Source organism: Streptopelia decaocto, assembly GCF_964273445.1.
Source record: "Streptopelia decaocto genome assembly, chromosome: 25".
Lineage (NCBI taxonomy): Eukaryota > Metazoa > Chordata > Aves > Columbiformes > Columbidae > Streptopelia > Streptopelia decaocto.
The window spans coordinates 3,674,557-3,690,441 of NC_138680.1; the positions used below are offsets into that span (position 1 = coordinate 3,674,557).

Sequence of the window (15,885 nt, forward strand, 5' to 3'; positions counted from 1 at the left end):
GCTTTGACTTGTGTGTTTGTAAAAAAGATGGTATCAGTCGCCTCATTTATTTTTGAAGAAGAGATTGTTATGCAAAAGCCGAGTTACCAACAGGGTCCAATTCTCGTACCTTGTCCCATATTCCAGAGCTCTGATATATTTTTTAATAACCACCTCATGGAAAATGTTGCCTTTACAGCTTCACGACTTTAGAGAGAAATCAGAGAACTTTACCAAGTGCCCGACAGCAGTTCAGCTCAACATACAGGTTTGGGATTGACAAAAGCAAAACCCAAAGACTAAAGCTTTACGCAGAAAGCCTTCAAAAACCTAAAATGGATATAAACCACAATTAATCATAAACTATTATAAACCATATTAGCTCTGATTAAGCATTTGGCAGTAACCTGTTGTTTCTCAGCACAGATCCACTTTCAGCTATTTAAGATCAGTTGGGAGGTGCCTGTTCGTGTGTATCAGCGCAAGGACAAAACACAATTTCCTCCCAAATCCTTGTGAGTATTTCTGGATTTGAATGGTGACCAAAGCGTACGATGACCACGTGCGTACGATGGGACAGCGATGGTCCCACATCAAACCAATCAACGTGGTTTACAATTTTGTAAAAAAAATATCTACTTCTAAGAGTTTCACACCACCCTGCACAAATTCTTCACGATGCTCAGGAATGGGCTTGCCCTACGGTTTTCTTCATGCATCTATGAAATGCTAATTCCCTGCGAGCGTTTGGGACTCGGTGGCGAGAACCACACGGCGCCTTTTGTGTGACACCGGCAGTGACAAAACGCCCTTGTTCGTGCCCATTCTGTGCCAGCCTTCCTGCACATCACGGCTCCTTAACCCCCCCGGAGCCACCGGGAACACGCGACCCCCGGGACTCCAACAAAACCGCTCCAAAGAGCCGAGCGAACAGCCCGTCTGCTGCCCAGGGGATCCAGCACACCAGGTCACCATTCAATGCTTATTAACGACACTGCGGTTATTAAAGCAGTTTTCCCATGAAAAAAGATCACACACATGGAAAAGCTTGTCCAAATTATCCAGCAGAATAAAGTGCACTCTAGATTAAGCCAACCATCCACCTCGGGTTTTAAACATACTTTAATATCACGCCTATTATAGCCTGGTATCAGCTGTCCTGAGGGTCTCTGCCCAGACAGCCCTCAAATTAAAGTTCACTCGATTCCTCTTCCTCAGGAAGGGGGCTGGAGAGTGTTTGAGGGTACAAGGACAAATCCCAAAGCCAATGAGAGCAAAACTCACGTCCAAACGTGGGAGTTTTCATCCAATTATTTCAAGTTTGTGAATGGGCATTTTACCCTGGCAACGGGGTAGAGATCGGGTCAGCCCCAGCTTCCAAAGGCAGAGATGTTGGGGCCTCTGGGGTAGCAATTAGGCGGGGATTATCCCTACTCTTTCAACCAAGATAACAAAAAAATACCATTTAGTATAACGATTATGCAGGGCAAGGGCTCTGTGCGTTCCAGATAAGGAGGAAAGCATGAGACAGCAGAGTGTTTGAAACAGGGAGACGCTCGGGTATCCTGCGAGTGCTACATGCCAGGACACAAAGGTACGCGTCTGGTGAGCCGGGACCAAAAACAGCACCGAAAATACATTTACTACTAACCCGGACCAGCCTTCATCGCTCCTTTGAGAACAAACAGCTCCAAAGACGATGTAAAAAGAAGAAGCGAGCCCTGTGCAGCGAGAGAGGGCGAGGAGGGGGATGAGGGCTCAGGGTGGGACGGAGACTCTGTGCTTGGGCTGGAGTTTTAGGAGAATTGTATTTTAGAATTGCTGCGTCACAGCCCCGAGTCAAACGCCTCCCACCCCCAAATCGCTCTTATCTGCCCCCGAATTGCTCTTATCTGCCCCTCGCAGGCCAGCACTGAAATCCCAGGATTTTTCTCCAGTTTCACACTCTTTTAACACACGCTAGCACACCCAAAGCACTTTACACTGTAAGAAAACCCAACCACATGTTCCGATTTCTCTCATACATCTCACTACAAAGGTTACGTGACAACCTGAACCACCAACACCAATATCATATTTTGGATCCATCTCCCCGAAGCGAAGTTCAGCCCTGCACTGGAGGATAACACAGCACACCCTGCGATTGACGCTTCTGTTTTGTAAGTTGTGGAAATGTTTATCAACAGGGGAAAGTTTATTTACCACAAACCAGCAAACTTGACAAATGATGAGCAAAACTTCCACTCCCCTTCCCCCCCCCGTCAGCAATAAGCAGAAACTGCCAATCCATCACCTCAGGTGAACTCTGCATCATGTCATTGCTTATTTCTTTAATAATATCAAATACTGAGAAGAAATGAGTTTTCCTCTGTATGTGGCACCTCCTTGGTAAGATCTTGGCCTCAGATGCTTGGCCGCTGAGAGCAGCTGTGAAGCTCAAAATGTGGAGAAACCCCAACCTATCAATCTCATTTATACTGGAAGCTACAAATAAAACTCGTCACTGTTCAGTGTTTTCCCCATGGTGAAGATAAACAACGTGTGATCATCTTTAAAATGATAAATACTACAAGGAAAGTACCAGCCACCTAAAAGGAGCCCCGGGGACCGGCTGCGGAATTGATCCTGTATTACACGGTTGCTTAAGCAACACTCTTTACATGCCAGGGCTGCAATGAGCTCTAGGCAGGTTTAGTTCAATAGAGTTTGACTTCGCCACGCTGACAATTCCCATTTTGGAAAATTAAGGAAACGCACACAGCCAGTGCCCATCGCCCGGGGGGAGCAGGAGAGCGATAACCCCCCAGATGACACCTCTCAAATGGAGTATTTAGCTTAACGAGATCAGTCCCCAAACTCCTCTGCTGCCTGGTGGTTCTAACCCTGAAGGATGCGCGTTCCCGTGAATCCTCCCGGCACACATTGTTTCCAAGACATTCCTTCCTCCTGCCTTCTGGTTACTGAGTCCCCGAGCCAGAGATCCTGCAACATGTTTAATATGGTTATTTTTGTCCCAAGCACATTCATCCATTTTAATGTCCCTCAACTGGTTCCCCCATATGTTATAATCGAAGTCAGACTTTGCAAGCGCTGGGTAAGTGCAGGGCAGGCAAGGAGACGTTTCTGTCCTCGCTCACTATGAACAGGCCACACAAAGTCACCCGTGTACCTCCAGGACATGACACCCTGGAGGTGGGAAGAAGCCACTATCCATTTTTCCTTTCCCTTGACCATTTTATGTGTAAGGAACACACATAAGAAAATCTGAACAACAAACCCCTGTTTCCACCCACCTTGCTGCTAACAGAGGAAGCAAACCAACACTTCCCCAAATTACTTATCGCATTAGGATTTTCGGGCATCTCTCTGGGAATCAATAGGGAGCTCTCACTCCTTTCTCCAAGGTGAAGACAGAGCAGGGCTGCCTGGGACCCAGCTCTGCTATTTCACCGCACAGACCTTCAGAGCAACTCCACGGCCAGCCCCACAGAAACACTTCAAATTAACACTCCCCGGAACTCAGTACAGACAACACGTGTTACACAGGGCGGCTTCTATCCCAAAGAGCTTGAAGTGGAGGAGCACGATCCCCTTAGCGGCTGGTGAAACTGCTGAGAAACTCTTCAATATTCTAGTTGGCTACAAATACATACTTGTGCATAAATTTGTGGAGGCTCAGCTCCACAAGGACAGCTGTTTGTTGAGCTCCCTGCTCAGAAAGCCAAGCAAAAGCAAGGTAATGCTTTGCTTTCTAACACAGGGCATGTCTGAAGTGAGCTGATCGCTCCTCGGAGGCCAGCAGCACTGGGAACTGACTGAAGGCTACAATTTTCAAAGGAAACCTCTCAAATTCTGCGCCATCAGGACTTGCAGATGCTCACAGAATCTCTGCATAAACCAACAGCCACGGAATAATTAAGAAGAGGTTGCCAACGCATCAGATTTTTCTCTAACAGAGATAACAGGCAACTTTCAGGGCACACGAGCTTTGCAGAACGAGCCACCTTGCGCTGCAATAATCAATATCACAGCCCAGGCACCATGAGCAGTCACTGCTTTACTCAAATGAGAACCAACTACCAAAAAATCCCAACAACTTGGGTCTGTGCTTCGCATTCAGCAGGAGAATTTGTTTGAGACACAAAGCTGTGCTCTGAGATGATGGTGCAGGAGAAAACAAGCCTTCCAAACACCTTGAAAACTCTGGAGGCACCTCCGATAGTTTGAAATATTAAAGCTGCTACAGGGCTGCTCACCATCCAGAAATGGCAAAATAATCCAAGCGCTGCAAATCACCTTCAACTTACTGATTAAACTGGTGTCAACTACATTATCAAGTGCTAGAAGAGAAACAACAGAATTGGTACTTTCCAGCACGATGTCCTTGGACTCTAACTCCTGTAATCACTGTGTTCACAAACACAACCAGGGACACGGGGCACGGAGCTTTCATGCGGGAATTCAACCCAAACGCTTGGGTGATACAGTTCAAGATACGTTCAAGAACCACGTTACAGAAAATGCCACCACGGAACAGACACAAATCCTGCACGGATCTAGAGCTGCGAGTCCACAGGGTACACGGATACAGAGCTCATTTTACTGGCAATAGATAAAAAGGATGGAAAGGACTTAAGGATGATCCTAAGTGGAGGTGTTTAGCAGAAAAATGCAGGTTATTTATTTTATAAAGTGATCTTACAACACAAGAACACACATGGTCTGCTGGTAATCCTGCTATAAGGGGACTGAACAATTTCTTAACTAAGAATAATCTTTCTGATGAATCTTATTTAAGCGGTGATCAGACTGGGTGGACACCAGGCAGACAGACTGGAGCAAGAAGACGCACATGAGCTGCAGAAAACAGTACGTCAAAATGGGAAAGAATCTTCAATGCATCCCAGTTACCGTTTGAAAAAATAATAATCTCCTTTTACAGAATTCACTCAGTAACCAGAAGCTCCTCATCACAAGAAATCAAATTAAGACACCAATCAGGCCAGCAAAGCACTCAGCTGAAACAGGGAGGGATGGACACAATTCGCCTGGTTCTTGTAAATACCTTCCTGTTTGATTTCCTTGTTCTTGTGTTATTAGTAAATGATACAAGAATACTGAACGATATGTTAACAGGACAACTGTAAACTTTAAACATTTCAGCTGGAAACCCACAATTTACCAAAATTCCACGAGCAGAAAGAAGTGCTCCTATACTGTATATGCAGCTGGAATGACCTCAAACAAGGCAGTCTGCTAAAAGACAACACACCTTTTTCTCCTCTAGCACTAAACCATAACTTTTTGCTCTCTGCTGCGTGTTGATTTACATGCAGGACTCGTACCAGGTAAGTCCTGGGAAGCGTAATGTTTAACCAGCGCTCCTGCTCCAGGTCCTGCACCCAAAACCAGCTCAAAATGTCAAAGAGCTACTAAAAAATACTTGTTCACAGCACTCAATGGTGGCGCGTTATTTTTCTAAAGCATCATGCATTTTTCAGCCTGGAGAATGAGTTTTGATCTTCAGAGCAGGACAACAAGCAAGGGGAGAAGGAAGAGAAGGATCAGGCTCTCAAAGCACGTGCATAATGGAGACCTTACATCAGCCAATATTCAGAGTACGCCACCAGTGAGATGTCAAGCGTGAAGCTGATGTTTTATCCTGACCACACCAGGGCAACGAGCTTCCACTGACAAACCATGACTGCAGTTAGCAGGGACCGGCAAGAAACGTCACATTTTGTCCTTAAGGAGAAACAAAAGCAAAAATGTCAAGCTTCTGCTGAGATATTTTCTGGGTGGTTTAGCAGCTATCCTCCGCCAGAACCTTTTAGGAGTTTGTTAGAACTAATACATAGTAAAAATAACCAACGAGGACACCACTATAACCAACAACTGCATGCATACATCAACCGGGCTTGACCAGAAAATCAAACTATTCTCCAGGTGTCAGCTGGGGAGCAGAATTAAACTGTTGGCTGCGGGGTCTCCGGACCTGAAAAGCAGCGACCGCTTTTCCTACATCAAAGTTGGGCAGCTGAGATCTGGAGATACGGAACCGCAACTTGATCCCTTCACCTTTGGGCTGAAAGCCAAGTCTCAGCACCCACCACTGTGTTCTGCAACTCTGCTGTGGAGCATCCACGCGGAGCTGTTTCAAAACACACACGCAAAAATCACAGAACTTTAAAAAAAAAAAAAGCCTAATTTGCAAAAGAAATGAACTCTATTTTTTGTCTAAGCAGAGTTCTCCCCTCCCCAGGTCCAGCGCATTCCCTTGGGCTCTTCTGAGATAAACCCAAGGCCTCAACAGGAGCTTTCAGTGACATACAGAAGGTAAAAGCTCGAAGTAAACCAAACAAAACGAGTATTCGGAGCAATGTGTAGTTGGGCAGCGGGGCTACATCGTGACTCTATTACCAAGCAAGCGCAGGGTTACCGAGATATCGAATGGGAAACACGCACCTTCGTCTCCAGGGCTTCCTCTGGAGCAAGCTGAACGCTATGGATTGCTAGAGCCAAATTAGATTTTGTGTTGGAGCCAAAACAACGTCCTTTAGAACACAGAAGAAAAAAAAGATCTGATCTTATTAGGAATGGAGAAGGAATCGTCCTAGGAAACAGTCTCGAAAAAACAAGTTGTGCCCCCCAGTACCTGAACATGGCACAAAGGAGCTTCCAACACCCATGAGAAAATCCCCGTCTTCCACCCAAACGCACTTTCATACTTTTATTTTCTCCACTGAGCTTCCTCCACAACTGCATTGAGATTAAAGAAGCTACTGGAGGCCCCAGCAGAACTGAACCTGCACAAACACACAACTGCTCCACACACGGATGTTTTCCAGCTTGGAGCAAAGCGCCGTCAGCTTATCCAACAGTTAAAAAGATAAAAAGCCCAGGGCCAGTCTCTGGGATCTGAAAAACCCAGTTCTAAACCTAAAAGCAGATAGTGTGGAAGCAAGAAAAGGGACGCAACTTCCTTTTTAGATGCCAGATTTGTTCTATTAGAAGTAGCCATCTCAGCACCTGGCTTGTTCCTCTCATGGGCCCAAATTTCTTCCATTTCAACTTGGACTTGAGCTACTGAGAACAAGTAATAATAAATGTACACGAGAAAGCAACTCTTAATCAGTGCAATGATTTTTTTAAATTCAAGACAAATGAAACATTCAACATAGACAGTGACAGGATTCATCATTGTCCCACAACAAACCTTCTCCCAGAGGAATGCTCCCATTAACAAGCGCATCCCAGTTCTGGGCAGCAGAATGGGAAACGTCAAAGGGGCCAGGAAAGTGGGAGAAAGACAAAGATGACATCAATCTGTTTTCAAATAGGGCAAAAAAGGGGAAAGGGACCTGTATCTGCCCACAGAGCCAACAGCAACAACATCCCCACTGGTCTCCGCTATGTCCAGTGTGAGCAAGTTGAAGTGATGTTTATGAGACTTGGACCAGACAGAAATATTAATTCAAAACAAGGTCGGATGAGCTTCGTAAGAAGTGGAAAAGCTGGCGCGCAGCACTTTGCTTTGAGAGCGCTGGATTTCTTTTCGGCCAGACGAAATCATCTGATTCTCTCGGCTCCTGCACCGGGATCACTGCGGCCTTTGTTCCCAGGCGCCCAAGAGCCGCTGGCGGGGAAGCACCAGCGCTAAACCCCGACCTCACGGTTCCCACCGACCAAACTCACAGCTTGCATAACATCTAGTTTTCAAAGACGAGAACACGATATTCTCTTTCATTATGGCCTTCAAAGTTTGTCTTTATCCTCACTGTTGCTCCATACTGCAAATAAGTTCACGACAACTGCAATCTATAAATAGTGTTTTTGTGCTTGATCACATATTGCTCACCAGGTATCAATACAAGTCCAGGGAGTTCCACTGGGAACGTGGAACACCCAACCCAAAGCTCTCACCAATATTTGACAAACCTCCACTCCACAGCTTCTGACAGCCGGTATTTATTTGCAAACCCCTGTTCCCATTAAAACAGGAGCAGCTCCCACAGCATATGCCATAAAAACAAGTCTCTCAATTATTCACACTGATAGTCAACATCTCCCCGTGACGCTGGATAACTCAATAACCGCTCTGTTAAATGAACACGGGGTTTGAGAGCGGAGCCTCTGCAGTTTAATTCAAATCTTATGGCCAAAAGGCTGGTGTTTCGAGCCATGGAAAGACCTCTCCGCGAAAATTCAATCTATTAATAAAAAACGCTACTTCTTCCAGCCACAAAAGTCCAGTTTTAAAGGGAACCTTGCGCTCTGCTTTCTGAAGGGAACTACATGAGGCACCTCAGAGCTACAGCTTAATGCCTTTACCTAGAGCAAAAAGAAAAAAGAAAGACAATAAAAAGCAAGCAAACGCCATCCAGTCACTGCACATAACAATTTTGTCAGCTATATTTGTCCTGCACAGGAACTGCGCCAAACTGCAGGTGCCTTAACCGTATTTGCAAATCAGTTTTCCTCCGAGGGAAACATCTTCCAAGCCTCTGACGTTAAACTTTAACTAACCAAGCTGAACACGGCCATCGCAACCCTGTTCTTACGGCTCAAACTTCCACTTGCTCAATTCAATATTTAACAAAGAAAAGCAGGATCTGAGCACAGTTTTAAAGCAACAAGAGCAGCCGTTTCACCCGCCCCCAGCATCCAAGCGCGGGGTCGCCAGCTGAGTTTTAAAGGTGCCATTCGACTCACAGCAAACGAATTCAGAGTTTCTTCAGCAAATTTAGAGTCTGCGAATTGTTCAATAAGGCAGCGACTCCCCTCCTCTGAGATTACCCAGGAGGCATTTGCCAGCAACCTTGCCAGCCAACCTGTGCGCCGCACGGCTCCATCGCGTGTTAATAAACTGCTCACCCTTGTGGTTCGCAGGGGTAGCATGTGAAAAAGATATTTATTTCAAAGTTGCACGCATAATAAGCAACTACCCGTGTCACTGCAGTTCAGGGAGCCTTCTGGACACTCTGCACGTTCTGCTAAAATTTTATGCAAAAAAAAAAAACCCTCGCTGTTTCCTATTTTTACTTTTTCAGTGGCAGCAGCGGATCCTCACAGGGTTTTCCAGCCCATCACGCGAACCTGACTTGCTTAAAGCCACTGTCACCGGCTCCTGTCCACACCGGCAACGCTCCCATCCACGCAGGGGTTTGTTTGCAACACCAGACACTTTACCTGAGCCTGGCAGCTGGAAAACAAAACAAACACGCTGCGAATAGCAAAAAGAGCAAAGGTGCAACCCCAAAGCTGGGGGGACGGCGGCTGCAGGGACACAACCCCGGGATGGGGGGCTGGCAGCTGCTTGTTCGTTTCCACGGTGGAGGGGACCCGAATTTCCTCAAATTTTCGCTACTGGAGAACTGGCGGGAGAGGCGAAGGCCGCTGGGCCGGTGAGCAGCGGCGGTGCAGCCGCGCTCAGCCCCGGGGTGACACTCACACAAGGCCGGGGCCCCCGGTAACCCGGCCCGGGGAGGCCGCACCGCCCGCCCGCCCGCCCGCCAAGGCCGCTCGCCCCCGGGCCCACCCGCGGCGGAGACCCCCGGAACGGCGGGGGCGGCAGCAGCGCGGCCGGGCCGGCCCTTTCCCCGCGGGGCCTGCGCGCCGCGCTCCATCCCCGGCGCGCCGGGCCGGGCCAGGCCAGGCCTCACCTCCGCTCACCGGGCCCCGCCGCGCCGGGCCTACCCGCGGCTCCCTACCCGCACAGCCCGAGCGCTCGGGGAAGGACGAGGCGCGTCTCCCGTTGTCCCCGGGGGCGGCCCCGCGGCGCCGCCCCCCCTCACCTGCACATGATCCGCCATTTTGCTCCATTCATGCTCCGCTCCCTCCGCCTCCGCCGGGCCCGGCCCGCGCCCCCCCCGCTCCGCCCCGCGCGCACGCGCCGCGGCCTCCGCGCCTGCGCACGCCGCCCGGCCACGCCCACCCCCACCGCCCCGCCGCGCTGCGGCGCGGGTGACGTCACGACGGCGGCGACGCAGAGGAGGGAGGGGCGGGATTTGTTGACATGGCGCTTAAAGGGGCCGCGCGTCCCGAGGGAGCCGGGTGGGCCGGACCAGTGTTCTCGGTGTGCGGCGGCTCTGTGCCCAGTTCCCTGCACCAGTGCTCCCAGTTATGCCGGGCAGGGACGAGTCCAGTTCCCCAGAAGCCCCTACATCAGTGCCCCCAGTACCCAACACCAGTGCTCCCAGTGTCCTGGATCACATGCCTGCACCCAGTTATTGCACCAGTGCTCCCAGTACCTCCAGTACCCCCAGTACCCAACACCAGTCCTCCCAGCGTCCTGCAACCACATCCCTGAACCCAGTTCGTTGCATTGGTGGCCTCCAGTCACCCCAGCCCAGCACCAGCGCACCCAGTGCCCAACACCAGTGCTCCCAGTGTCCTGCAGCCCTGTCCCCAGTTCCTTGCACCAGTAGCCTCAAGTCACCCCAGGCAGGGATGAGCCTCCTGCCCCAGCAGCCCCTACACCAGTGCTTCCAGTACCCCCAGTATCCAGCACCAGTGCTCCCAGTGTCCTACAACCACGTCCCTGCACCCAGTTCCTTGCACCTTCAATCACCCCAGCTCAGCACCAGTGCCCCAATCCAGCATCAGTGCCCCAGCAGCTCCTACACCAGTACTCCCAGTTACACCAGCTGGGGACATGCCTCATCCCCTTACCCTCTTCCCAGCCACATTGTGGCCAGTTTTGTCACTGGGGGGCTGCACCGCCCTTACTGGGAGCACTGGGTCAGGGCTGGGGGGTCATTCCTTAGCAGCGCAGCCTCTAGACCCGTTTCACAGATGGGGAAACTGAGGCACAGCCGCAATTTCTGCTGAGCCACCAGACACAGGAAGCCGGAGGAAGCAGAAGAACCCGACCGCGCGTCACACGCTGGGACGTCACAACTTGTCCCGACGGCAGCGCGGACGGGACGGGACCCCCCCCGGGGCAGCAGGACAGGGGGGGACAGTGGCGGGGGGCGGTGGGTGCTGGTGGCCGGAGGATGGAGGAGGCGGTGGTGAAGCAGGGTGTGCTGCACCTCCAGCTCCAGCAGACCTTCGGCAAGGTGAGGAGGTGGTGGGGCGCTGCTTGACCCCATGGTGGGGCTTGGCTGGGTTGAAAATGGGGGGGACTCATGGCGGGGATTGGCTGCGCTGGATATGGGGGTGCAAAGGGGCTTGGACCCAAAGCGAGTGGGATGCTCACACCCATGGGGATGCTCTGCACCAATGTCACAGGGATGGATGGTGCTGGGGACACGTCACCAAGAGACCCCCCTCCGTGAGGGGGTCAGAGCTGTGGGACAAACCGGCACAACCCCCTGAGCCTCGTTGCTTCCGCGGCTGATGGCGACCGGGGTTTGGCAACGGTTCTTGTGCAAGAAGGGGAAGGAGCCGCCCGAGTGTCCCCGGGAGGCAAAGCTGAGGCTTTGTCCCCATGGCCACCATCTGGGGGGGCCTCCCATGGGCAGGGTGGGAGGCGGGCAGGGGGCTGCCATGGAGGATGCTCCGATTTTTGGGGCAAAACTTCCTCTCCCGCTGCTTCCCCTCCACCTCTGCATGACACGCTGCAAATTGCTGCTTACTCACAGGGCGAGTCGGGAACCCAAAAATCAGTGGTTTTGGTGAAGATGGAGGAAATAAAGAGCTGCAAGTGCTCTCGCAGAGGGGTGCAGGGGAGGCAGGATGGATCCCGGTGCTGGGTGATGTTGTGATGCTTGTGTCAGGGATGCTTTTCCTTATTCTGCCCAAACCCACCAACACTGGTGCAAGACCCCACGAGGGCACTGATGCCCTGCCCCGGGCTCACACGATCCACCTGGAAGGGTGAAATCAGAATGGGCTGACACTGCATTTTCACTCCTCTCACTGTTTCCCCCCCCACGGGCAGAAATGGAGGAAATTCTGGGGCATCTTATACCGGGAAAGCTCCTGCTCCACCGCCCGCCTGGAGCTCTTCGAGGGCTCGGTGCCGCCGAACGCCGAGAAGCTGCGGAGAGGCGAGGGCAGCAAGCGGCTGGTGAAGCTGAGCGACTGCGTGCACGTGGCCGAGGCCAGCGGCGATGCCACTTGCCCCAGGGACACCGTCCCCTTCCTCCTGGAGACCACGGACAAGCGGTACCTCCTGGCCGCCGATGGCGCTGAGGCCAATGGCTGGATCCTGAAGCTGTGCGAGCTGGCGTTCCCGGTACGGGCTGGGATAATTGGGGGGCATTGGGAGCCATGGTTGGGGGTCCCTGGGGTTTTGCGGTGATGGGGGAGGCTGGAGGATGCTCTGTCCTCGCTCACCTGCTGCTCTCTCGCTAGCAGAGGAGCAGGGAGGAGCGGGCGGCAGGGAAGGACGGGCTGCAGACATCGCCGGGCACCGACAGCGGGTTCTCCATGGAGGAAAATTCCCTGTACAGCTCGCAGGGGAAAGGTGGGTACAGGGACAGGGGGAAGGTGCAGCAGAGTGGGGTTTGCTGGCACAGGAGGCAGCAGACATAGAGTAAATTTAGTTGGAATAGCCCCTCAACATCAGAGTCCACCCATAACCCACCCCTGGCACTGCCCCATGTCCTGAGAACCTCATCTCCATCTGCTCAACCCCTCCAGGGATGGTGACTCCAGCACCGCCCTGGGCAGCCTGTTCCAATGCCCCACAGCCCTTTGGGGAAGAAATTGTTCCCAGATCCAACCTCAACCTCCCCTGGCGCAACTTGAGGCCGTTTCCTCTGCTCCTGGCGCTTGTTCCTGGGGAGCAGAGCCCGACCCCCCCTGGCTCCAAGCTCCTTTCAGGCAGTTCAGAGATCAGAAGGTCTCCCCTCAGCTCCTGTTCTCCAGCTGAACCCCCCAGCTCCCTCAGCCGCTCCCATCACACTTGTGCTCCAGCCCCTTCCCCAACTCCGTTCCCTTCTCTGAACTCACTCCAGCACCTGCAACATTTCATCCTCCCCTTCCCCAGGCACTTCGGCCAGTTTTGCAGCCCCCGCCGTGTCTACGTGCCGGCGGCCGGGTGGAAAATCTCCCGAAATAGCATCTCTGTGCTCTTCCTGCTCTGCGGTTTGGCTGTCGCTGCGCTCTCGGGCTGCTCCCCCTTCAGCCCTTATCGGCCGGATGCTGCTGCCCCAAATGCCTTGCCGTGGGGGGGTCACGAGCCCCACAGCACCTCTTGGTGGTGGGAGACGCAGCCCTGCTCCTTGCAGGTGTTCAATCATTGAAATCACAGAGTAGTTGGCATTGAAGGGACCTTCCAAGCTCATCCAGTCCAACCCCCTGCCATGAGCAGGGACATCTTCAACTAGATCACATTGCTCAGATCTATTAACCTTAAATTATTATGAAATGTTATTATTTATTAAACTATAAATGCCACCCTCCTCCATCCCCAGCCGGCTTGGAGCAGGTGTTCAAGGTGACGGTCAGGGCCACCGAGTCCTCTGAGCGCTGCCGGCTCTGGGGCCGGTGCATCCTGCGAGCAGGCGACGAGGCGCTGGAGCTGCTGGACTTCCAAACCTCGGACATCATCTACAGCTGGCCCTACCGCTTCCTGCGGCGCTTCGGGCGGGATAAGGTACAGGGGACACCGGGAGGGTGGGCTGGCGGTGGGATGTGACACGGGGACCTGATGCTGTCCCTCCCCAGGTGACCTTCTCCTTCGAAGCCGGCCGGCGCTGCGCATCCGGAGAAGGCAACTTTGAGTTTGAGACTCGGCAAGGTAACGAGATCTTCCAGGCCATCGAGTCGGCCATCAACCTGCACCGGGGCCGGGGGGCCGAGGAACCGCGCTGGGGTGGCCCTGGGGATGATGCCCCCCGGCCACTCGGCCATGCCAAGATGCCCAGCTGGGCGCAGGGACACGAGGAGCCCCGTGCCACCAAGTGCCCCTCGCTGGAGCCTGCCCGGGAGGGGAAGGTGCCAAAAACCAAGCTGCCAATGCCCCCCAGCAGCTGCCCGGGGGCTGGGGAGCTGTTGGGAGCTTTTCTGCCCCCCCGCAGTGCCGATTGCCCCTACACTGAGCCCTGCAATACCCTGCGCCGGGGGACCCCCCCGGGACGGAGGCAGGATGCTCCAGCCAAGACGACCACCGAATGCGAGTACGCCGTCCCCTTTGACACCATCGCCAAGACCTTCGTGGCTCATAAATTCAGCAGTGTGGCCCGTGGCCCTGAGGATGTCCCCGACCCCTTCTACCACAGCATCGGGGAGGCGAGGACGCAGACGAGCAAGCAGCCCCCGCCGCGCCCCACCGCCGCCAAGCCTGAGCACATCTACGACGAACCTGAGGGTGTCTCTGCCCAAACCATCTACGACGAGCCCGAGGAGGTGAAGGGGGAGGCGTGGAGGCTGCAGGCGGCCATGGAGGACCCCCCTGGGCACGAGTACCCCTACAACCCGCAGCGGGATGACTACGCCGTGCCCAAGAGACCCGTCCCAGCCCGGCAGCCCTTCCTGCTGCAGGGCAAGGAGTGGCTGGGGGACACCGAGTATGACAACGTGGTCCTCAAGCTGGCCAAGAAGAGGGACCTGCAGTGAGCGGGATGGGGAAGGGGAGAGGAATTACCCCCCCTCCCGCAGCTCCAACCCCCCAAACTGGGACCCCCAGCCCCGGCAGAGCTGAGACCCCCCCCAGCTCAGCGCACCCATGGCCGGAGGGGAGGAGGTGAAGGCAGGGAACATCTGGGCAGCTGCGGGGCACATCTGGGCAGCTGCGGGGCCGGCAGCCGCTGGAGGGCAGCGTGCGCCCGCCGAACGGGCAGGGCAGGCAGCGAGCGGGCAGGGGACCCTCCGGCAGCCCCTCCGCAGCTCCGGGACCCCCGGATCGCAGCATCGGGGGCTCCTGCGGACCACAAGCCCCCCGCTCCTCACCCGGCCAAACCTCAAGATCGCCAGTTCCCCCATGCACACCCCTGGGGATGTCCATCCCAAACCCCAACATGCAGCTGGACAATGCTCATCCTGGACCCCAAGATACAGCCGGACAATGCATGACCCCAGGGGTGCAGATACTACACCCCAAGAGGCAGCCAGACAATGTGCAGCCCCCAGGGATGCTCAGCCCACGCTGGTTGGTGATGCTCACCCCAGGGATGCAGATCCCAAACCCCACGATTCAGCCGGATGATGCACGACCCCAGGATGCTCAGCCCACGCTGGCTGGTGATGCTGACCCCCCAGGACACACACCCCACACCGTAAGATGCAGCGAGCAGCGCACAGCTCACAGCAAACACCCTGCCTGCAGATTTCTCTTTGCCCACACCATTTTTTGTCCACTCAGCCCTTGCTGGGACAGCACCACAGCCACACGCAGCCCCCAGCCCCCCCGGGACGTGCTCGGTCCCCCCAGCAGCCAGCGCTGGGGCCAAGCACCGATCCTGCCCAAGGGTCATGCCGCATCCTCGCTCAGCAAGAACAGCGGCATAAATTTCCACTGTCTCAGCCATGTTCTTATTTTTAATTCTTCTTCTTTTTTTCTACAAACCCACTTTCCAGTTCCTCTGAATTATAGATGAAATACTCAGCTTTATTGTCATGGTGATTTCAGTGTCTGGCTCCTCTCCTCCTGGGACACTGAGAGCAGTACATGGCTTGGCACAGCCTGACCTGCTCTGGGTCACCCTCCTCCTCCTCCTCCAGCCCTTGCTTGGGGACACGCAGCCCCTCAGCCGGCACAGTGAGAGTCACCAGCCCCAATTCCCCATCAGCAGATGGTTCCCTGGCACAGAACCATCTCCCAGGGCTCTGTCAGTGCCCATCACCCCGAACAGACCATCTCTAGCGCCCACCAGCTCCATCACCATGATGGAGGGAGCTCAGGAGCCGCTGCTGGTCCCCCAGCACCCTGGCAGGTCTGTCACCGAAGGCAAGGAAAAGGCATGAATTATTTATAATCTCTTTCAATCAAATAAATGCTTAGGTGCTTGAGTTAAT

At 53.6% G+C, this 15,885-nt stretch overlaps 2 protein-coding genes across 4 annotated transcripts in view; one reads left to right on the top strand and one right to left on the bottom strand.

The window, feature by feature from the left end:
* XPO7 (exportin 7) overlaps nt 1-9,842 on the bottom strand; it is a 38,717-nt gene extending 28,875 nt beyond the window's left edge. For both annotated transcript variants that reach the window (XM_082072724.1, XM_082072723.1), the window contains exon 1: nt 9,774-9,842. In XM_082072724.1, the coding sequence (XP_081928850.1) occupies nt 9,774-9,791 (18 nt within the window). In that variant the 5' untranslated portion in view covers nt 9,792-9,842. The remainder of the gene's footprint in view (nt 1-9,773) is intronic.
* Nucleotides 9,843-10,907: 1,065 nt separating this feature from the next.
* On the top strand, nt 10,908-15,477 carry DOK2 (docking protein 2). 2 transcript variants are annotated; one of them, XM_082072725.1, is made up of 5 exons: nt 10,908-11,039; nt 11,864-12,160; nt 12,280-12,391; nt 13,344-13,525; nt 13,597-15,477. In XM_082072725.1, exons 1-5 carry the CDS (start codon nt 10,977-10,979, stop codon nt 14,485-14,487), a joined length of 1,545 nt encoding a protein of 514 aa, XP_081928851.1. In that variant the 5' UTR covers nt 10,908-10,976; the 3' UTR covers nt 14,488-15,477. The 2 variants fall into 2 exon arrangements, with proteins under 2 accessions (XP_081928851.1, XP_081928852.1); XM_082072726.1 differs by having other exon boundaries at nt 12,283-12,391.
* The last annotated feature ends 408 nt before the right edge of the window (nt 15,478-15,885 follow it).

Coding starts and splice junctions, on each gene's coding strand:
- DOK2 (XM_082072725.1), top strand. CDS start 10,977: ATGGAGGAGGCGGTGGTGAAGCAGGGTGTGCTGCACCTCCAGCTCCAG. Junction 12,161..12,279: donor TGTGCGAGCTGGCGTTCCCG/GTACGGGCTGGG, acceptor CTCTCTCGCTAG/CAGAGGAGCAGGGAGGAGCG. Junction 13,526..13,596: donor GGCGCTTCGGGCGGGATAAG/GTACAGGGGACA, acceptor GTCCCTCCCCAG/GTGACCTTCTCCTTCGAAGC.